General features: G+C 40.3%; 1 protein-coding gene and 1 non-coding gene across 2 annotated transcripts in view; one reads left to right on the top strand and one right to left on the bottom strand.

Annotated features, from left to right (window-relative positions):
• LOC144666356 (uncharacterized) overlaps positions 1-20,829 on the top strand; it is a 39,990-nt gene extending 19,161 nt beyond the window's left edge. The window contains exons 2-8 of the mRNA XM_078527773.1: positions 111-457; positions 1,245-1,292; positions 3,984-4,195; positions 5,293-5,382; positions 7,491-7,806; positions 9,058-9,348; positions 20,100-20,829. Coding sequence (XP_078383899.1) covers positions 118-457; positions 1,245-1,292; positions 3,984-4,195; positions 5,293-5,382; positions 7,491-7,806; positions 9,058-9,348; positions 20,100-20,452 — 1,650 coding nt within the window. The 5' untranslated portion in view covers positions 111-117 and the 3' untranslated portion in view covers positions 20,453-20,829. The remainder of the gene's footprint in view (positions 1-110; positions 458-1,244; positions 1,293-3,983; positions 4,196-5,292; positions 5,383-7,490; positions 7,807-9,057; positions 9,349-20,099) is intronic.
• On the bottom strand, positions 19,802-19,875 carry Trnag-gcc (transfer RNA glycine (anticodon GCC)). The gene has a single exon. It is a non-coding gene; the product is annotated as a tRNA-Gly (tRNA).
• Positions 20,830-23,671: the final 2,842 nt, after the last annotated feature.

Below are 23,671 nucleotides of genomic sequence, written 5' to 3'. Positions count from 1 at the left end.
ACCAATACAAACACTTTTTCTCGTACTTTTGTTCCTTTTTTACGTTTCAGTGATGAGTTCATGTGTGAGTATTTTGTTTTTTACTTCATTAATTTCTTTTTCTCTAACAGGGAAGCCATGCAGCTTTTTATTTTTCTCATCACGCTTGGTTGTGCAAGTGTCACACTTGCTTCGACCTCAAAGGGTGTCAAGTTTTTAGGTGTTGGTTACAACATCATCAAAGGAAATCCTGAAGGTGAATTGTCACGTGGTGGTGTCGACCCAGGACTGCATTCTACAAGACGGATATTTAAACTGACATGGGCCACAGGGAAAACTACTGTCGATAAGAAGTATCGAGTACCAGATCAAGTTAACTTTGTTCATCGTTCGTCCTGCTACAAAACTACCACATACGAAGTGATTTCCGGGGCAAATTCTTATCAAGACAGACTCAAGGTTGATGTGAAAGCCAGTGGTAAGCAAAAGTGTTTTTTTTTTATTTATTGCAAACTTTTTAACAACGCTCATGTTAGTTTTCTAAAGAATAACAGGCAATTGTTTTAAAAGATTTCCGACGAACGAAGTCTGTAAGATCATCCTAGTTTTGATGTCAATTTTCCGAAAAACTTGGACGACATCTCCAAAACTAAGTGGATGATGAGTCGAAGAATTCCGAACATTTTCGAGCGTCATTTATCCTATTCGACTGGGCTGGAGGGCGGGATGCGTGCTTTCGTTGAAGATGTGAAACTAGAATAACTGTCTAGATTTTAGTGTGTTAATTTGGTGACTATAGATTAAACAGTGTTAAATTTTAAATGTAAATAGGAAGAGGGGGATTGCAAAGTTCCCACCACCCGCTACGGTCCCAGAAGGCAAAAAAGTGTCTGAACGGGGTCAAAAGGTTTGCATCTCTTTCCGAAAATGTTCCAAAGATTTTGCGTATACCATTAATCAGAGTTTCTGTTTTTATCTTTGTTTATAATATAATATATCTAGATTTATTAACTGGCACGATAATAACTTCTCTCTTTTCTTGGTTGAATTTGAAATCCCATAACTGCCGGTGCAATTTTTACAGATAATTTCCAAATATGTTTTGGAAAGACAAACGCTCATATTAAGTTACCAATTCATATTGGAACAGGCGTACAGCTTATCGTTCTATTTTAATGCCATGAAAAAAAATTTAACCGCCAACAATTTACTTTTTAAAACACAAAATATTGATTTTTTTTTTAATTCTTTTTTTCTATATATAGCTGGTTATGACGCAGGATTGTGGAGTGTCGCCTTCAGTCTTAGTTCAAGTGAGAAAAATTGTTTTACTTAGTTTGTATGACTTCTACCGTACTGTATTAGGACGCTCACTCACTGGGTTAAACGCACAAGCTGGTTAACAAATCAAAGTCCCAAACCATTTAAAGACGTTTAAGGCAGTAAATGCTCTTTCAAAATATGCCATGAAAGAGAATATGGTATTTTTCCTTAATTATAATCAAGAATATTTTAGCTGACTTCACGTCTGTACAACGACGTCATAATTGAAAACGATTTAACAATCGACTGCACTTTACCATGGTCTACCCCCTTGTAGACCATAGCTATAACTCCAGTAGTACCACCAGACCTTAGGGGAGTGGTCCAGTAGTACCACCAGACCTTAGGGAAGTGGTTTCACCGAACGTTAATGTTTAACTGACAATAGATATTCATTTATACTTTGTAAAAAGGGAACTCCGCATTATTTTGGAAGCACAGGGATCTTGTTTTCTTCGTCTTTTTCTTCTTTCCAAGGCCAGCCAGCGCTTTCCAAGGCCAGCCAAGCGAAGCTGCTTTGCTTCTTCTCCCACCACCTGCTTTCATGGATGAACTACATTCTCTGTTTTGTAGGAAGGAAAGGCTATAACATTTGTTCTTCAATTGTCTATCAATCGACTTAATCTTTACTTTGCGAATTTCTGGTTCAAGGTCATAAACCCGACTTGTTTGTTTTTGATCTCGGCGTGAAATGTCTCGGGCAATTCGTTAAGCTTTGTCGGCTCGTGGTTTTCGATTTCGTCAGCCATTCCCCTGTAGAGACACTATGCACTTATTAAAACAGACAACCAAAAAAGCAGTGTTTTTCACAATGTGATTGTTTTAAGAGCAGTTTTTCAAGTCCTCTATTGTTGTTTTACGTTTTGGTCGCAAAAGAAACCTGCTATAAAACTATACCTGCTATAAAAATATACTTTCTAACAACCAACACACAGACGATGTAGCAAACATCATGGCAGAAAAAGCAGCGAAGACACTGACGGTACAGAAGGCACTAGGGGAAAGACTCATCATGGCTAGATTTAACTCCAAGTACATCCAGCCCATACACTATCATAACCGGCCACGCACTCATAGATGATGCAGAGGAAGCAAAGAAAATTACATTCGACGACCAGCTACAGCAAGCCGTTCAAGAAGTACCACTACAAGATGTGCTCTTCGTAATTGGAGATTTCAAAGCTCGCGCTTGGAAAGACAACAAAGGCAGCGAGAACATCATGGGGAAGAACAGGTGAGATACGTCAACGACAAAGGACGCAGACTTTGCGACCTGCGCGTGGAGAACAACTTGGCCATCGAAAGAACTCTTATCCTGCACAGAGAAATCCAGAAGATGACCTGGACATTCCCAGATGGCAAGACATGCTCACATATCGATCACATCATCATTTACAGCAACTCAAAGAACTCGCTCTTAGGCGTGAAGACGAGTAAAGGAGCAGATGTTATTAGCGAGCACCTGCAGCTGATGGCAACACTAGCAGTCAAGCTGCGCTTAACTAAGAGAGGAGACAATAAATTCCAACGATCGATGCCCCCAAACATATTTTTTTCCGGAGACAAAGACTGCATGTTAGATGGAAGTCAGACTCGATTCCGCGTTCAGGCCCTTGGGAGAGAACCGGTACGTAGAACATGACATCAGCAGTTTCTTCCAGACAAAGTGAGACGCAGAAGAGAAGAACCTGGGATTCAAATGAAGGAAGAAAGAAGAATGGATGCAGCAAGGAACATGGGACAAGATCACAGAAAGGAAACAGATGAAGGAGATGATAAATTCAACAAGAACAAAAAGGGTGAAAGACCGCTACAGAAAGAAAAACCAGCAACTGGATAAGAAAGTGAAGTGGATGACCAAGAAGAACAAGAAGGACTACGTCGAGATCTTGGCTAAGGAAACAGAACAGACAGCAGCACGTTAAGACCCGAAGACGCTGTAATCCAACCACAAGACGTTCGGGGTAGTTAAAGCAGTGGAAAAAAACCTGTAAAGGATGCGAGCATTTCCGCAGTATCCTTATAGACCAGAACCTGAATACACAGTCTCGATACCTGAAGCTACTCAAAACGTTTATATAAACACTGAGCCCCTATAAATTCAAGAAATCAAGAAGGTAATCAGAGCATGAAAAACGACAAAGCGCCTGGAGCAGACGGCATCTGTGCTAAACTGCTCAAGGCGGAAGAATAACTGACCATTGTCGTTTCTAATAAAAGGACGATTTAACACTCTTGCAAGTAGTTGTAAAAAAACCGATTGTCAAGTTACACACACGATCTGGATCACGTTGCATTGAAGTTCAGTTAAACTTTATACGCCATTCATGGCAGCTAAAATGAAATTTTCTGGGGATCAAGTAATATTCTTGCAGCTATGTACGGAACTTTTGTAAAAGGGAAGCCCGAAGAACCTTTTTTTGAGACCTTATTAACTGCGATCTTCTTTGTTGTGTTAAAGGAGCAATGTCGCCATACATGTATTTCAAATTGAAAGAAACCTCGAAATAATAACAGTTGTCTAACATAGAAAAACAACAACGGAAAACTCATACGCAAACATAACCAAGGGTAGTTTCAGACTGACGAAGATTAAGACAGATTACGATCGACAAACTTGAAAAATTTGTTGTCCGTGACGTTGCTCCTTTAAATCAGTTTTCTCTTTTTCGCTATTTTAGGGTATGCGAAGATGAAGAAAGAGACATCAAGAAGTCACAAAGTGTTTTTTGAAAAGATCGCCGTGTGCAATAGAGGCACAGCTCGGTATCGACTGGACTTAGCTCGAATTGACAAGTATTCGGTTACAAAAGACTTCGCAGCTGCTGTGTGTGCTTTACCCGTAACGTACCGACGGACTTCTTATAGTAGATTCATCGACAATTGGGGAACGGTTTGTGTATTGATTTTATTTGTGGCTTATCCACTCGTATTAAAAATAATTTTTCTTGTAATCTTTGTTAAGGTCTTCCCACCTTTATTACCTTTATACAGCTTGCCCCATGATGTAGCTCAAACAGGTTAAGTGTAAAGGTTATACGTGATACAACATTCTCGTCTAAGCATTCTTTTCCAGCAAGAGTAAAAAATGAATTAAGTAACGCAGCACCGGCGCGCCGAGTTCGCGAGTAAGTAGAAGGGGTAAATTTTGGTAGCCCATCCTATGCGAGAAATTTGTGGTTCTGACGTCAGCATGCGTCTACACTCTTTCCGTCCGACTGTCCGTACAGACCAGCTGAGGAAAAACGCTAAAAAGTAACTATTAACAAAGAGTAAGACTACTCAGTGCACTACAAACCAAAACATTTTGCGAGCGATTTATTTTTCAACTGCTTTATTTTACTTGCTTGCGCACATTTCTTTTTATCAGTGTAAGCGTAAATTTGGTTGCAACGAGTATTTACGCCAACAGATTTTTGGTTTTGTTGCGAGTTACTTGTGTTCACACGTTTTTTTAGCGCACATTGTACAGGTTCACTGATACAGGTGCACGGGTTGCGTGGACCAGCCGAAAGAGTGCTGGGGACCCGGGTTCGTTTCAAATCCCTCATTCCGACAGGGTCTTATTATTGTTCAGAGTTCACGCAACTCCTCCGTGGACTGCTTCAACCTGGTGTTGGTGGTTTTCATAAGTGTTACGAAAATTCCTTGCTTGTTTTGAAGAGCACCAATTGCAAAAAACTACCAGATTACGAAAGAGGCAGAAAAAATATAATGTCAAAATGATAGCTCTTTATTAATTAGCGTTTCCCACAGCCGAGGTATTACGAGAATAGTTTTTTTTTGGCGGCCATGGAACTGCATAATCAGTAAAGAACATTCTACCATTGATATCAATTTCCTTCACTTAAAATAATTTTAGATATCATTTTAGTAATTTTATTTGCCTTTTACATGTGAAACTTAGGACATACTGATCGACTGTATCTTTTTTTTCTTCATAAACACAACAAATTTATAAAAACCAGAAACCTTGTTATTCTATTTCAGGATATTGTTGTGAAGGTTCATCTGGGGACGAGGAAGACAACTCGCTACGAAAGTTCTTACACAAAACTGGCCAAATACGCCATGGAAAACGTAACATGGATGTCTTTATTTGTTTGAATACTAATTAATCACTTACCCAAGTAATGAAAATGGTTAAGAAGTGCCTTAAAAGCGCCCACAAGGAGTGACAATCAGAAAATATCGCGCTTGCAAGGTGCGACGGAAGTCGAAGAAAAACCCTGAAAAAGCTTACATTCATTGACCGTGTTTAAAAAGTAGTCGTGCCAATCAAAAAGAGACACTTGGTTTGCTTGTTTTACATCTGCCCATATCTATAATTTTTAGATGAGATTTTGGAGGACGTGATGCGGTATTTACCTAACAAGGCGTGCCGTACGTCCCAGTCATATAAAACATCTAAAATTTGAGATGTCTTCGCCAAGCGCAGATAAAAACAATGGACAAAAAGGAAGGGCGACAGCATATTCTCACTGTATTGCGTGTGTTCGATCTCTGGTCTTACAAATATCTCTCAATTCGATTCCAGTCGACTTGGTGCAAGAAATCTGGCCTCCTCTATTTACGCTGAGATCAACTCAACTATTAACCTCAACGCATTTTGTATTATTTTCCATTATGTTTTGTTTTCTAAGAAAGTAGTGAAATTCAAGATGGCGGCTCCAAGATGGTGGCCCTTATGACCTCATTTGATGTCACATGATGTCACAGCCAACAAAATTATGTCATTTTGTATAGCAAGTCTAGGGCTTTTCAGTCAATGTTAATCAATTTTGCTGTGCCTTTATAGAACGAAAACCTAAAAGGGGTTACCATCAACTCGCCTTCCCTCCTGGTACCATAGTGCGGGTATGATTTTGCGTGTATCTCCAAGGGATAATAAGCGCTGGCCATATAATAATTTTAAAATTACGCATTTTCGAATCCTTGGGCACATATACAGCTGTTATATATTCTCAAAAGCGAATAATTTACAAAAGGCACTTTTTAACGAATAAAGTGAGGTTTTAATGATATTTGCTCCAGATCAGATGACTACGTCAGGGACGGCGGAGCAATTTTCCAAGTGGGAGGGCTGACAAGTGACTTGAAGTGGGGGGGGGGCTTAAAAGACTTTTCTCTTAGTAAGTCTTTATTTTTTCGGAAATTCTGGGGGGGCTAAAGCCCCCCCCCCCAGCCTCCCCGGCTCCGCCGTGCCTGTACGTCAATACTCGTGTCGCAAAGTTATTGTATGTTAACACATATTTACCTTGCCCTGTCATCATGTATTAGAATGACGTAGTGTAATAGCGCATGCGTAAAACAGAAACAGGTAAAACGAAAATATGCTGCAATCTTAGAAAAATATCACAAACTGGTCATCAGGTTTGGGTTAATGTATTTTTATGGTAAAGGTGTGCGAATTCTTCAATTTGCTGACATGTGTATTCACTTAACATGTTACAAGCAGTGGTATTTCTCTGCTGTTTTATTGTTACGGTACCAAAAAGGCAAAAGTGCGCATGTCACATAAATTTTTTTGTCTAGCCAAACCGAACTAACATTAGCAAGGTTTAATCGTGTGCGTCTAAACTGCCAGTGCCTTGCGAAAGTCAGCTACTCTGGCAAAACTCTATCCTTACAGAGACCTTGTTTATTCCGAATATCACATAAACCGAATCTAATAATTGCTTTATTATACATTGTCTTTCTGGAAAAGGAAGTAATGACAAACGATTTCAACCTGTTTAAAAACATGTGCTAATTCCGGCTGGTCGTCCTACTAAATCGTGGAATAGTTCCTTCCTAATTAAATGTAAAGTGAAATGGCAACTTGGATAAAGTGAAAGTAACTTACTTTCTCCTTCCTAATTTTTGTTAGTCATTTAGTGATTTCCGAGACTTTATTGTCAGCAATTTTTGAACTTTGATCAAATTATTTCTCGGTTGAAGAAGTGAATCGACGAACTATGAATTTCCTTCGCCGCCAGATGCCTGACACATTGCTCTTGGTAATCATGCATTGCGCGCGCAACCTACAGATTAGTAAATAATCTGCTAGCAGATTATTCACTAATACACTTATCTGTAGGTTGCGCGGGGTTGCGCGGATTCCCAGAATTAGCTGTAGGCTCTTAGCCAATGAGAAGACAGCTAGTGACTACAATGTATAATAATTAATAAAAGCATTTGTTTTCCAGATAGCTTCATCGGTGACAGGATCCGGTGGTTACGGGGGATTTAGTGCCTCTTTGTCAGTTGACGTCAATAAGTTCAAGAACTTCATGTCAGATGCATCTAGATTTACCGAGAATAAGGTGGAATTCTCTTCTGGGGGACCCAACTTGCCCGAACCTATTGGAGTGAAGCTGCTTCCCATTCACAACGCTATTGACGATAGTTATTACAGTACCCTGGACCAGAGATATCAGTGTAATAATTTGGCACAGCGACGGAGGAACGTTCAAAGGGTCTTAAAAGAATACCCACGAATAAAAGGAGTTTCTGCAACTCAAGGTATGATCTACTCTTTTACCGTTAAGAACATATGTTAAATGCGAAAAGGCAGGCAATGTTGCAAACAGTTTTTGGCATCTATAAAAGCAAGTTACACTTTAAACGAATCGTCAAAACTCAATTAAACCACCTCTCGCGAAAGGTGGTGGTGGTGGTGGTGGTGGTGGGGGGGGGGGGGGTGTAGACCTTCAAAAGACAATGAAACTCAAAAGCAATGAAACTGTTAAAAGCGTCTTTGGCTGCGTATGGCTAGGATGGAAACAAATTACAACTTGAATTATTTAGGCTTAACGTTTCAAGTTGTTTAAGGGCGTCTTCAGAAGAAGATATTTATAGCGTTGATTTCATTTCTCCCCGCAAACTGAGGTTATATATATTCCTTCAGATGTTCGAAGGTTATGTTTTTTCATGGATTTTGTTGCCTACCACTAATTTCAGAACAGTTTAGACAAAACATCCACTAAATCCCTGTGACGTAGCTCCTTTAAAGACTGGGAGGGACTTACTTCAAATCGTATATCAGTTGGGGCGTATTCAACTTTGAAATGGTTTAGTGCTGTTTGATAACACATTTCTGCAAAATGCCAACAAAATACTTTGAGGATATCTAAGATGAAGATGTGTAACATGACGACATTTTCTTACTTATTGCAACTAATTTTAACATTTGTTACTCGTGACTACCCACTTTGACGTTTCCAAAGCAACCGTTTTTTTTTACAGCTATGTCTTAAAACATTTGCATTTTTGAGGTTTCAATCCATATATAAAATCAAAGATGGCGGATTAAATTTGTCACCAGACCATTTTCTCTGTAATTTCATTATTTTAAAATAAAAGGAAATAATTTAAACAAATTCAAAATGGTGGATCTAAGATGGTTGATTCAAGATGGTTGCTATTTCATAATCATATACGTTATAATTATGTCATTGTTATTGCTTATGACAACCAGAGTTTCATCAGAAACAAAGATTTAGTCAGTCAATGAAAATATTAATTAGATACTATTTAAGGCAACAAAAAAAACAAATTGTTGGATCATAATTCGTTAAAATGACACAAAAAACAACTATAGTTACTACAAATACTGTCAACATTATTCTGTGTTAGTTTATTACAATCCATGGACAGGATAAGGGGTTTTCCAAGTTACATTTGGCGGGGAAGGAGTTCTAAACCCCTCTCACCCTCCCCCCTCCCCACTCCCGACAAACGGTCTTACGGTATTACTGTTGGTGAACATTTTAGATCCCGAGGTGCGCATTCCTCTAACTTGGCCACTTGGTACCTATGGTCTCCCCGAGACAACATCAGGGTGTCCTAAGGGACATTTTTGGCATAAAGGTTATCGTTACCATGACACTGAGGATAAAAGCCCAAACAACAACTGGTCAAATCCCTATGACTTAGCTGGAAGTTATGGAAGAAGAAACATGGAACAAAAGTTTTGCATGAAGACCCGACATCAAACCACACCATACGACCTCCATTGGCCCAAAGGAGAATACTGCATCTTTAAGAAAGGAAATTGCCCAAAAGGTTGGTGGATTTTTTTATTTTTATTTGTTTTTATGACACTGACGGAAAAGTAATATTAAGCCTTGTCCCGAAAATGAAAGCGTTGCTAATTTTTTAATTCCTAAATTATATTCATCTTATTGATTGTAGCATCAAAAAATACAGGCTTCTTCAGTGGGGAGGGCGAGAAAGGCGAAAACAAGAAAAATGAAAAATGTCATTTTCCGCAGGAAAATTGATATCTATGAGTAATACTTACCTAAAATCTAAATGAATAATGCTAATTTGCCGTGAAACAATATGCGTCAGGACAGTAGCGAATAAAAAATCCCGGATGTGAGTAAGCCATGCTAGATGACTTGGCCTTCCTCCTATCTCACTTTTGATGTGACTCGAACAAGCTTCCCAACTCAGGCTCTGTGGACCAGCGGGGAGGGGAGAAATATGCCGGATGGCGTGTGACCGGGAAAATACTTGTAGATTTTAAGTAAAGTATTGCTCATAAACATAAATTTTCCTAAGGAAAATGACCTATTTATTTTGTAAACTTAGCCTAAAATCTAAAATGAATAGAAGAATATCATGCCAGAGGGAGGGATGTTACTGCCCGAGAACCAAAGATTTCAGCACCCAGATGAGATGTGGAAGAGACAGCAAGGCTTGTAGTAGATACCCTGTGAGTCCAGACACAAGAAGTGGCCAGAACTGATAAGGCTGATATGGCGAAAGACGAAAATTCACCAAAGCATGTGAAAGTACAAGCACTCCAGAAAAGAATAGAAGGTTTTTTCCAGAGCAAATAAAAACAAAGCTATCTACATAAAAGAACGCTATAGCTATTATATTAAATTAATGCTATTTACAGCCCCAAAAAGACTGGGGGCAAACAATATGCACAATTTCAAAAGCCCCCAAATCAGCGAGCCACAGTCGTTTTGGCCGCTGCAAGGGACCGAGGCGATGGATCTGCTCAGAAAAATCTTAAATATCACGTAGGTATAAATTGGTAAAAGTGGTTTTAATCGGCACCCTTAAGGAGGCTCGATAGAGTTTTTTTCTAGCCCTAGGGTGGTTGTTTTGAAGATGAAAATTATCCAGGAAGCCAATCAACTGGAGCAGAAATGAAGGCCGCCCAAGAGGTGGCTATAGCTCTTACCTCGTGGGCAGATATCCCCACGAGGCTTCTGAGAAACTCTGAATAGACCATTTGCATTATGACGTAAAAGCGCAAAGTAGTTGTAGTTAGGTTCGCGGGAAAACACCATTTCTGGCTTATGATTGGCTAAGGGCAGCCAAGCGTGAAGGTGGACGTCCAGGAATTCTATTTTGATCTGAAGTTGAGCTGCTAAGTTTACGCTCTTGTCGCTTCGAAATTTGTTTATACATTTATTTTTTCAGTTACCTGTCAAAAATATAGAAAACGGGATGATAGCTTTGGAATGAAAATTGACTGAGTTCTGTGTTTTAACCAAGACAGACAAAAACATTCGTGTTCAAGTGTACGTTATGTGGCGGAGTTGACTTGGTAGAAATTCATTCATCGCGGCTGACAACTTCTCTTCGTAAATAATTTTAGCTTTAAAATATCACAGCTTCAAAAAATCGCGCACTGAAAACAGATTGCTTGAAAGGACGAGTCGAGGATATAACTAAATTTGTGTGGAATCAAGTGAAAGCAAGGCAAGCCATTGACTTTGTTCATCATCTATTTTCAGACGTTCAACAAACGATCGCTTCCATCGATCGCAGGTGAATTAATTCTTCACTGAAAAGCTTAGAAAATTTACCGTATATCATGATTGCTCGGCGGGACGGTCAGTTTAATTTGTTTTTACAGTGAGACAGAGAAACGAGTCAATAATTTTCCTCGTTCAATCGAGCTTCATCGATGAATCATGAAGGGTCAATCATAAAGGATTTTCAAGCTGATCAATCAAAACTTCCCTGTGCAGTTAAATACAGATTATTTGTTTTTATCTTAAAATTGTATTTTTTCGTCAAATTAGAACTGTAATTGCAATATTCTTTAACAAAGAAGTTTTCTTGTTTTTGTACTGGAAATGTCAACTCGTCGAGTAGCAGTTGTGGTTTCAATCCGAGCGAGGGCCGTGCGTGCAAATATAATTTTATTTCCCGGCATAATCTTGTTGATCAATGATTACTTGTGCGACTCGAAAGGTGAGCCTCAAAGATTTTTACGAGTGTAGACATCATGTACTGTACTCCCCCATGTTTAGAAATGGTAAAATATTGCGTCTTCGTATATTATTTGAAAATACCTGGCAAGCAAAAGTTTTACTGAGGAATTAAATTTAATTAAATAACCACGCGACTGGGACTCGACTGGAGGAAACACTCGTCGAAACTTCACTACAAAACGCAATCCAGCAAATATACAATTTCTTGCATAACTTTTTTTCATTTTAACGGACTTGGTTTTATACTAAGAGGTTGCTTTTTGCCCTTTAAATGAAGCCACGGGGACGTCTTCTTCGGTGAGAGTAATTTTCTTTACCTCCATCACGATTTTCTTGGGCAAGCCAGCTTGACGACGATTCAAAATTTCCCGCGAACTTAACTACAACTACCAGAAGTCTTTGCGCATTTACGTCATAATGCAAATGGTCTATTACCTGCCTAGGAAAAGGCCTGCCTGACAGCTGATTTGATCAATCTTGATATTGAATCTGGCTGGACTTTGTTATCTCTTAGACCAAGCTTGTTAGGCAAGAACAAGCGAAAGCAAGTACCTCGCCGAGCTTGTGTGTGCTTCAAGTAATAAAAAAGTGCACGTACTGGGCACAGCTTATTATCAGGCTCCTCTTGGCGTGCGATTAAAGAGCGCAGAGACTTTATCACCACTGGCGGATTTGATTCCAGCCTCTGATTCTTGGCAACAAAGGCTGGATTGGTGAAGATTGTCACATCTGTCTTGTGGCGACCAAACCTGAGAGACCCAGGCAAGCCAGGCCGCTGTGGGTCTGGCTAAGGCGATAAGGCACGCAGGCAGCTATCACGCCTTGCAGATGCAAGTACTATTAAAGAAAGACTGTCTTCCAAGTGAGAAACTTTATAGCCCAACAGTCCATAGGCTCAAAGGGTTCCTCAAGAAAGGCTTGAAGAAACAAAGTCAAATTCCAGGAATCCTGGATTCTGAGGAATCCTGGTACAGACCCAGAATTGGGTCTGTACCAGCATTCCAGCCACATTGTAGCCGAAACCCCGTAATTATAGCTGATCTGTAACACTGAATAATGGAAGGAGCAAGCTTGCAAGTTGAGAACAGGAACTCCAGCTAATTGCTGAACAGTTGCTTTGAGAGGACGTATCTGTTCTGTACGACACCAACCTTCATAGACTCGCCATTTACAGTCATAGATACTGGCGGTAGATGCTCTATCTGTCTGGCAGAGACGGTGGCCAGCTACTGCTGAAAACTGCAGGCCTCCCTGGATAAGTTCCAGGCGAACAGATAAACCTGTTTGGGATGGCTGCGAAATACTCCCGACTGACCTTAGGAGTCGTGGTAATGAGGGCACTTTCCGGGGAAAGTTCACTAGCAACCCTAGTAGCATTGGAAGCCAAGCTGATAATGCTAAAGTAGGGCCACTAGAAGCATTCGAAACTGGTCTGAGTGCACTGACATGTGAAGCACATGTTGTATTAGCGCAGTTGGGAATAGGCACATACCCAGCGCCTGTTCCAGGGGATTGACAGAGCATCCACTGCTACAGCTCTTGGGTCTGGAACTGGAGGCACAAATGCTGCCAGTTTGTTGTTGCGACGAGTTGTGAACAGGTCCAACTAGGTAATGTAACAAATGGAGAACATCTGGCGTACTATGCTGGGGTACAGAGACCATTCTGTGCCTATGATTTGTTGCCTTCTGAACAGGCTGTCAGCTAGAACATTGAGACGACCTGGGATGTGCCTCACTAAACGGTGTGATACCCTACTGCTGGCATTCCAGAAGGATTTGCTATGTGAGATGAAACATGGGCACTGAGTGAAAGTCCCCCTGAGTCTTCAGGCAGGCAACAGCTGAGCTGTTGTCCGAGTGGTTCATCACCACCTTGCGCCTAATCAGGGGGAGGAAGTGGAGGACAGCCTTCTGAATGGCTAACAGCTCCAACTCGTTTATGTTTCGAGTTGTTTCGATAGCTGACCACAGACCTACTGCTGACTGATCGCTGCAGTGGGCCCCCAAACCGCTGGTGGAGGCATCGGTGTATATGACCAACTGAGGGGGAGGAGCCTGAATGGACGACTTGGTCCACCATTTCAGAAAAGGGTCCAAGAATGGATGATCCAGCGGGTTCCGGTCTGTAAGCTGACCCTGGCTGGGCCGTCAATGTGCTATGAGGAGAAGCTGAAGAGGCCGATATCTAAGACAACCTAAGGGCACCAGTTCTGACATTGACACCAACCTCCAGAGAAGTGAAAGAAAGTCCCGAGCTGTCACATACTTCGCCAGGAGGACCTGACGACGAGCTTGCTTCTAGGAATCAAACTGCCGGAGGGAACATCAGCCACAGATCGGTTTGATGATGTGTGCCGATAAAGACAAAGTCTTGAGTTGGAGTTAACTCTAACTTCTCCACGCTGGGTATCCAGCCCAGGCGGGTTTGTTAAGTGAAGAAGGCCTTGTGTCTGAGTCGTGAGGTGGGCAAACTACTGGTTCCTCAGGAGCCAGCCGTCCAGATAGTGACCGAACATGGGCCATCATCGCATCTACTACGCTGGTGAAGATTCTTGGGCTCACTGACAACCCGAAGGGCAGAACCCGAAACTGGAACACTTCGTTCAGATAACAGAAGGGAAGGAACTTCCTCGTTAATTGGTGGATTGTAACATGCAGATGTGCGTCTGTCATATCCACAGTTATCACCCAATCCCCTTTTGAAATTGGAGTGGCGCATATTTGTGGGTGTTTTTATGTGAAACTTCTGCTTTTTAGGTGGCGATTCAATGACCGCAGATCTATGACCAGGCGAAGTTTCCCGTTTTTTGGGGGGAATGGTAGGTCTACTTCGAAGTGATGGGCTGGACAGGGGGAGGCCACCACCCTGTCCAGTCATGGTTTTTTGACCCTGTTCTAGGCTTCTTTTCAGGGCCTCCTGATGTTTGATGCCCCCCACACTTTGCTGGCATCACTCAAGTAGAGGAGACTGGCAGAGATTGGCGCGAGTTACGAAAGAGTGGAGCTGCTGTCCTGTAGGGGTGGGTGGAGGAGATTGTGGCCCTTCGTCATGAAAGGCTGAAGGTCGCCTCCTTCGTTTAGTGAGTTCTTTTGCCACAGGAGTGACTTGACCCGCAAACAGTGAGGTGTGGGTCATAGAAGTAGTTCGCAAATAGTTCTTGAGTTGCTGGTCACCTGGTACTTTAAAACGAGCCAGAAATAAATCCCTTCAAGCGAGCACCACATTACCTAAAAGCTTAGCCTCGATGTTGGGAAGATAGGAGAGCGCCCTAGCCTGACAGCTTGAGATTGAGTAAAATCTGGGCTCGCGGTAAACGAGACTCCTGATTACCTTGGCCCACCTCCGAGAGCAGCTGTTGAAAGAGATTTGTGGAGGTGACGAAAAAGTACTCAATGCAATACAGAACACTCAAGGAACTTCTGACGAGGGACTCAAAGGCTTTAAGCTGCGATGACTTAATTATAACGGAGGTCTCTGCCGAGCCCAACATATCATGGTCAGCGTCTAGCACTTGAGGCGTAAGCTCGACAACATGATCATGATTACGGTAGGATGTTGAAGGAAAAATCTTATGATGAGTGGAAGAGAAAACTTCCGATCCCACCATGCCGTTGTGGTGGGCATGGAGAGAACCCTTGTGCTGTTTGAGGACCTTTGCGTCGTCAGAGCCCCTTAACTTGCTGTTGGTTTTCTTCAGCCAATGGGCAACTGAGTGAGATGGTGGCAGGGAAGGAATGATCCGTGCTTACGCCTCAGATGAAAACAACTGCTGGCTCATATCACGAAAGCTTGCAGAGTCATCCTTCCTCTTTGGAAATTGTAGTAAGTCTGCAACCTAATGGACGTTCTCTGAAAACCCTGGAGTGTGAGAGTCCACTTGTGGCCGTTTACAAATATGGATCCACATCCAAATCATGGCTTGTAGGGTTTCTGAAGGAGGCTTTCTGGGATCCTTTCCCTCGCATGCTTATCTCTTAAGCAAACAGTGAAATACTGCCATCTGGAACTCCAGATGCTCCAGGTACCAAAGGCACATCCTCCTGCATACTTGCGGAGACAATGGCTGCGGTCACATCTACGACGTAACTAAAGTTTAACTATAGTTAGTCTTAAGTTACGTGACGTCACACCTAACTATAGTTAGTGCTTTCGGTCGTCTAGCGGTCACACCAACGCAGTTAACTATAGTTAGTTCTGATTAGCTTTTTAATAATTTCCAATTTAAATTAGTTTATGACAGCCTTTGTTGTTGATCTGTGTCAAGTTGTTAACGTTCTTCTATTTTTTTCTATTTTTGCACGGCATCTCGGCGTTGAAGAAAATAAAATGAAGTAAGGATGCTAGTCGACGAAGAATTCGAGCTGTCATTTTGCTAACATTGAAGTATATGTAATTTCTTCGCATGTTGTTTTTTTTTTCCTTCCCTTTACGCTTTGTTTTGCATATTTATGTTCATCTCACACGTGCGAAAAGAATTGCCGCATTCTGATTGGGTTTTCGTTCGTAAACTTAAGACTAACCCATGAACCTTGCTTGGGTATAACTATAGTTAGTCTGTATTGTTTTGGATCAGCGAGTCGTAAATTTTCTAACTATAGTTAGGGTGAACAGAGAAGCGGTCACATTACCAAAATAGCTAACTATAGTTAACGCCGTCTTAACTATAGTTAGTAGTCTAGATGTGACCGCAGCCAATTCTTGGTGACCTGTGGCCCAGGAAATGAGACCATGAACGTGTCAAGTGATCCGGACGTATCTCCTCTCCGAGAGATTGGACAAAAGCATGATTGGTTTTAATCTGTCGTTGCAAATCGGCAAGGATGTTAAGCGGCAGAGATGGAATGGGTACCACGACCGAGCCATCCTAAACTTCCGGCGGATCAACCACCCTACCGAGGCCGGTTCATTATTCCCTTCTCCCGAAGTAGACATGCTAGTGAAGGGAAATAAGAAAAAATTAAAGCACGGACTAACCAAGTTAACAAAGACAGACACAGGAACCAAAAGCCAAAGCGTGTACCACGACACAAATACGAAACAGAAGTAGTACAAAGGCAAAAAAGCCACGACCGGTAATAGTAAAAACGCTACGAAACTTGACCGACCAAGAGACAAGAACTCCTGAGAAAGCGTAAAACAGTCCAAAAATATCAGCCACGAGCACTGGCACGTGGAAAACAAGCCAACCGAAGAACACTTGTTGTATCGGAAGGGCACCAGACCGCAGAAACAAGGTCAAGAAAAAAAAACCAAGATGGCGGACCGTCAAGTCGCGAAAGGTATTCCCGAAAGGACGAAGAAAACTCCTTAGGACCGTTGAAAGAATCCAAGAAAATCCCCAATGCTTCTGGTGCTGCACCGCAAACGTTGAATAGTCACACAGAAACTTGACAAACATAAGCTTTAAAGTGTGCACAATTCAAAAGTGAGGAAGGAAAACCAGGTCACCTGGCATGGCTTACTCACATCCGGGAATTTTTTATTCCCTAAGGTCCTGGTGCATATTGTTTCACGGCAAATTAGCATTATTCATTTTATATTTTAGGCTAAGTTAACGAAATAAATATAGGGGAGAGCGAAGCGCGCTTTCATTTCCTTTCTCCCCAGGCTCTTCGTACTTACTTTTCTCCTCTCCCCCCATTCCGTACAAAAAAGAGAGGTCACTGCGGAGAAGAGAGGTAATACACAGTAATATGGTGCTAACTGAATGGAGTAGTAAAAACTAAAGAAAATTCAAAATCCGAATTCAAATAGTATAGTTTGGTAGTTCGAGTTGGAGCCTGGGGTAAACTAACAAAACTAAATGGGGGAAGGGATAGGAGAAAGGGGAAAAAGTCATGCCTATAAAATTGAAATCTCTTCATTTACATTGAAAGTAAGCCAAATAATCCTCCATGACTTTTAAGAAAAATTCTTAACCTCATACATTTCGTTTACAGCCCGGAAGCCACCTTTTTATTTATCAAGTCAAAAATATATATTAAAATACCTTATTTGAAAAATATATTAAAATAAATGTATGTTAGATTACAACTTGCTAAAATTGTGCTATACAAAAACAATTTATTAAAATGTTCCTTAGCTAAATCTTTCAACTCTTGTTCCCTTATTCTCCACGTAAGTTTTACGGGATTTTTTTATTAGTACGTTCTTCCTTTGTTAATTTTTTATTCCCAGAAAACACAAAACGTTAAACATTGTTGCTAAATTACAGCCATTTCAGCGCGGGAGATTAAAGTATGAATTTCAGAGGACATAAATACTATCGCCTTTCATATAATAATAATAATAATAATAATAATAATAATAATAATAATAATAATAATAATAATAATAATAATAATAATTCTTGGACATACTGGGGTAAAAGATTCTTCGTAGTCTTATAGATTAGAATAGCTATGTTTTGAATAACTATCTTCAGGCTCGTGCACCATATAGCAAGTCACGGGTTACCTCAAGCTTTTTCCACAGGAATAGCGGTGAATAACGAAACCACGTCAAAGGAGACCATAGTTTCGTCATCTAGGATGTTGATGTCATCACCGCTATTCCTGTGGAAAAAGCTTGCAACTACATCAACGACAATAATAAGCTCAACATTGATGTCTATCGAAAGCCCACACACACGGATAGATACCTTGACTTTCGCTCACATCATGACAGAGAGCACAAAATCAGCACTGCAGCGACACTTTTGCATAGAGCTCTAAAACTACCAAACTCGGAATCTGGAAAAGCCCGTGAAATTGATTGCATTAGCATCGCGTTACAATTTAATGGCTACCCACCAAAAGTCACAGCTGATATCATAAGAAAGAAATCTTCGACCCCTCCAACACCTTCACCTGAAGAACTGGTTGGAATGTTCTTTAGTTGGGCTGATCCAATGAATAGCCAGAGTTTCGCGGTCCTTCCTTACATCAAAAGCATTACCGAACCTCTTACAAGAATATTCAAATTCACGATATCCGAGTAACCAACAAACCAATCAAGACACTACAACAAGAGTTCCCTGTTCCCAAGTTTCGACCTCGGGTCGACGACCAGTGCAATGTTGTTTACAAAATCCCTTGTGCGTCTTGTCCCTGGAGTTACAAAACGATCGTTTAGTACACGGCGAAAAGAACATATCAGGAATACTAAACAATGCGCTAAAGGCTCCAATGTAGCAAAACATGCCTGGACTCTTGATCACGCCATCGACTTTGAAAACGCGGAGATAATTGACAAGGGCAACAATCGCATTAGAAAGACACTTGAATCGTGGCACACGGCAAAAACGGTCGTCGAGGCCGACAACAATTCGTGCCCTCTGCCAGGACAATATAACATTCTTTTAAACAAACAGTAATTTATAAACTTTTAGCATTTCTTTTAACATTCTTTTACACATACTTTTAACTTTTTAATTTATGCGATTCGCTAGTCATATTCAAATTTTTAGGTCCATTTTATCACTTCATTTTTATCCGTCGATGCTGTCGAAAGCTAATAATTTTTAAAATATTTTACCAGAGAACGTTTTTTAACTTCTTGCCATTATTTTCACCCTTTTATTTTTTTTTTTGCACCGTTTTATTTATTTTGAGTACTTTTCAGTAATTTTTGGCGGTTTTCTGACGTTTTGGAAAAATGTGAAATCCAAGATTGCGGATCCACCAACATACTATATATCCTCCAAGTTTCATTGTGATTGCTTAAATATTCTCAAAGTTATGGAGGGGGGTGGGGGGAATTCCCCCCCCCCCTCCCCCGATCTGCACAGATCCAAAAAAGCCCGGTCTGAATATAGTTAAATTAAAATTGATTCATTTACTACATATCTTTGTCACTCACAACAAAAAGGAAATAATAAAATTCGTTCTTAACCAAATTTCAGCCTTGGGTATGTTCTTAGGATGTTCTTAAATTTTGGCCTTTTCGCAGCCTCGACGTTCTTATAAATAGGTTCTTATAGTATATAGTTCATAGTAATTTTTCTTGGACTATTCTGCCCAAGGGGGAAAGGCGAGATGAGGTTAACCCTATGTGAAGCACCAACCCGTGAACCAAGGCCAGACCACGACACCGGGAACTCCGTGCCCTACTCTTTGCGATAGGTGTGTGGGTTCTTAACTTCCCCTGCTGACCATATACAGTAACACTGAAGATACAGGAGACGGGACCTACGGTTTATCGTCCTTATCCGAGAAGACTAGAAAATCTAACCATTTGCAGATGTCAATGCAAAGGCAGCACGTTCCCCTCAGTTATTTTAAGACCCTGAGTGTTGGTCCGGTCTGGGAGTCGAACCCAAGACCTCCCGCACGGCAGTCCGGCGCTCTACCAACTGAGCCAACCGGTCGGCAGTTAAAAAAAGGAGTGTTGACCTAAGACAATAGAACGACACAATAGAAAGACATGAACTTGGTGTGATCTTCAGTTATTCAGTTAAGGCTAGAAGATTTTCTTGCCTTGGCAAGTTTTGTACGAGTCCCATTTACTATTAAGTACCATACACAAAGCTCTTTCTTGTAAATTAACTGAATGTTTAATGATCCAGTTTATGTCATGTTTTCTGCCACACAGGTTTCGGCGTTGGATTCATCTTTTGGGACGACGAAGACAACAAAAACGAAAACTCAAAAGGCGGTTCGGTACCAGACGGCACTTATGACAGAAACACCAAAATCAACTACTGTTGCCGTAACGATGGTTACGCCACTAATGCCATTCATCTCCCCACTGACTCCCCCTTTGTATTGTTTAAGTCTGGTACTCATCAGTGTCAGCTTGTCGATGGAACAAACGTGAGAAACGAGTGGTTTTATTGGGACAATGAAGACGAAAACGGATATATATCGGATTTTAAAGGGAAACACCCTTACTTGGAGTACTCGCACAACAATATTAAGCTTCACTACTGTTATTACTATAAGTAAACAGGATGAACAATGAAGTCCGCAGTACTAGAACCAGAACGTGCAACAGAATTAAGAGTAAAAGGACGAATCAGTTGTAAATCAGACTTTAAAAACTTTAGAAAAAGCTGTTGATTTAATTACCTTAGTTATGACCACTTAGTTCAAACAATCAAACGCTCGCCGGAAACAAAGAAAAACCGTTTTAAGGGAATTGCTATGTTTTATGTCAAGGGAATTATTTTTTTCTGGTCTAATTATGTTGTTTAAAGTTATAGTAAAAATGATGATGATTATATTCCTAATACATCAACTGTAACACGTTATAGATTAAACTAAGTGCGGAAGAAAAAAAACAAAAACAAAAAATAAAATAAATTAAGGTGTGGGTAAATATATGAAGGTCTCGTGTCTTTTTTTCAGCAATTTTATTGTCCGATGCGGTTTAATAAATGACCGCACACTCGACGAGATATTGGTTAATTTTTTTGGTTCCTTTTCCAAGTGCCTTCTGAAGTGATCATTATAGTAGTAGAGTTGATGATCTTGGGCGTAGATAGGTTTTTGGCCCTTCTCAGAGCTTATTTTAGGATATAAATCTAGCTCATTTTAAAATTCTCCTGATTCTACTATACTATAAAAATTTTCTTCCTCGCGCCCATTCATCTTCAATTACTTTTCACCTTTTTGGATGAAAGTCTTGAAGGGTGTCTGTAAAACCCGGAACACACCCGGAACACCCCGGAAACCCCTGAACACCCCGACACACCCCGCACGCCCCCGGAAAACCCCTGAACACCAGAATGTTTTAAAGTCCCCGCACACGTGGGGACGTCGCGCAGCGACATGTCGCAGCGACGTGTAGCAGCGACAAAATCACAATGTGTACACACACAAGAAAATGTAGCAGGGACATGGAACCCTGAACATTGAGCATAAGAAAAAGATAAAAAAATAAACGGAAAAAAGTCGGTCCTGGATAATGACGCATGTGATGGTACGATTTAAAGATAATCAGATTTTAAGACAAATTTGGTGATAAAATAAAGATCAGTGAGGCTAGTCTAAAAATACTTTTTTTCAGTTAATTTGTCTCCACGCTTTCTTCCCCATAACAACAAAGCTACTCATTTTAAAATCAGTCTTCACGCCTGTTCACCGACCATGTTATCAAAATAAACGAGCTCGAGAGCTCTGGAAAAAATGAATATGAACAATAACACGGACAAAGTATTGATTGGAATTTATTCTTTGAGTGCTTCTCGCTGTTGGTTTCCCCGGGGTTTCCTCCTAGTGCTTACCGTAATGATTCGATTTAGCGCCCTCCTTCCAATAAGCGCCCCCTTTCGAATAAGCGCCACCCTTTGAATGTGTTTTTGTAAATAAGCGCCCCTATTCCAATAAGCGCCCCCCATTCTAATTAGCGTTCACATTCTTATAAGCACCCCTATTCTAATAAGTGCCCCTATTTTGGATAACTGGCCCTACTGAAGTCTTTGAAATCAACTAGATAAACTTCTGACAGTTCACCGTCCAGTTCATGTATATATTTACTGCTAAAATGAACAATTACTTTAAAAGTAACTGAACTTTTAACAATTTCTAACTGTTTCAGTTTCTGTTATTGTAAGATACATTTGGTTGTTTCTCAAAAAATTAAATAAGCGCCCTGTCCCGAATAAGCGCCCTGTCTCGAAAAAGCGCCCTCCCTGGAGGTGCCAAAAGTAAATAGGTTTGCTAGTTTTGCTTTTGGCTTGTTTGGCATGTACAGTCGATATACATGTTATACAAACGAGTTAGTCATGTGTACTGCAGTTATTTTTATTTTCTTGCTGGTCACAGCACTTTTTTTGTGTTTTTCGAATCATACCTCAACATCAAAGTCAAGTGCAAACAAATTAAAATGCCCTTTATATGAAATAGTACAAAAAATCTGTATTCAAAATTTGTTTATCTTTGCAATATTTTTAATGAATTTCATATGTTCTGCTTCAGTATAATACTTACCGGTACTGTGATTATCGACCTGTATGGCACATGTTAATCAACGTTTCTCTCAAGGATAGTTTTTTGAATTCTTCTACCCCCTGGAATTTCCAGTTAAGCCCTGTACTCTCCCTTCAGTAATAATTTTGCCTATTTAGCCCAACCAGCCCACCTTGGAATTTCCAAAGGCATCCTTGGGGTGGGTATATGGATATTTTCTGGAACTGCCCTAAAAGTGAGCAGACATTTGAAGAGTGTATTTAGCCTCAGCTGGTTGTTTCATATCGCAATCTACATTATTGAGGGAGATCAAACACTTGAACACACACACACACTCAAAAGAAACGGGTGGAAAGTGACTGTGTAAATGGTGAAAGAAATCAATCACTATCCTTTCCAAATGGACTACTTGTATGTTTCAAAAGCCATGTTGATTAAAAATTGCAGGTCATGTAATGCACATGTAAAAATAAAAGTTTAAGTGATGGATTTTGCAGATTTAGTTTTGGTATGTTAATGGCAGGTAATTCCTACAAAAGAATTTTTACAATAGGAAATCACAACATGTAAAAGCATTTTAGAATTCTACAGTATATAGCTATATCAGAAAACCTGTACATGGCAGTTTTAGCTACATACCCAAAGCAAAAGCTTCACCTATTATTGAAGCAATGACTTTGAAAGTGACCATCTAGTGCTCAGCTATGGCAATTATTCTTACATAATTTTTTTTTCTATTGTGTAGATTCTGTTGAGTGTTTTACTCAGGGCAGAATAAGTCAAGAGGTTGCTTCTGAAAAAGAAATCGAATATGCCGGCCCTGTCTCTGTTGCAAGTACAGAAATGAGTTCAGGTAGGATAAAGAGTAAAATCAATGTTAAATAACTTGGAATTTATTTTGGCTAATAATGTACTGTTGTATTACATTTAAGCACACATTAATTATTAGAGTCTAAATTGCAAGGAACAAAAATATGAGATATGCATATTTATGCCATCATATCATTTTTGAGAAGAAAGAAAAGTAAATTATGCCAAAAAGTAATTAAAAAGTACTTGTTGCCATGAAAATAGGCCTCATTACTCATGAATTCAAGATACATAAACATTTTGTTTATGCTTTTTTCCACTATTTTGCATGTTAAAGTCAAATGAAGAATAGTGATGAGGCTTAATTCACTCCTTTAACCAAAGTTTTGCTGAAACTCTCAAGGGAAAACTTTTCACTATGGGTGATGAATACGTCACTAAAAG

The sequence above is a fragment of the Oculina patagonica genome, chromosome 9 (assembly GCF_052425735.1).
Source record: "Oculina patagonica isolate OP01 chromosome 9, crgOcupat, whole genome shotgun sequence".
NCBI classification, from domain to species: domain Eukaryota; kingdom Metazoa; phylum Cnidaria; class Anthozoa; order Scleractinia; family Oculinidae; genus Oculina; species Oculina patagonica.
Note: the sequence above shows the minus strand (reverse complement) of the source record. Positions and strands in the feature narration are given on the sequence as shown.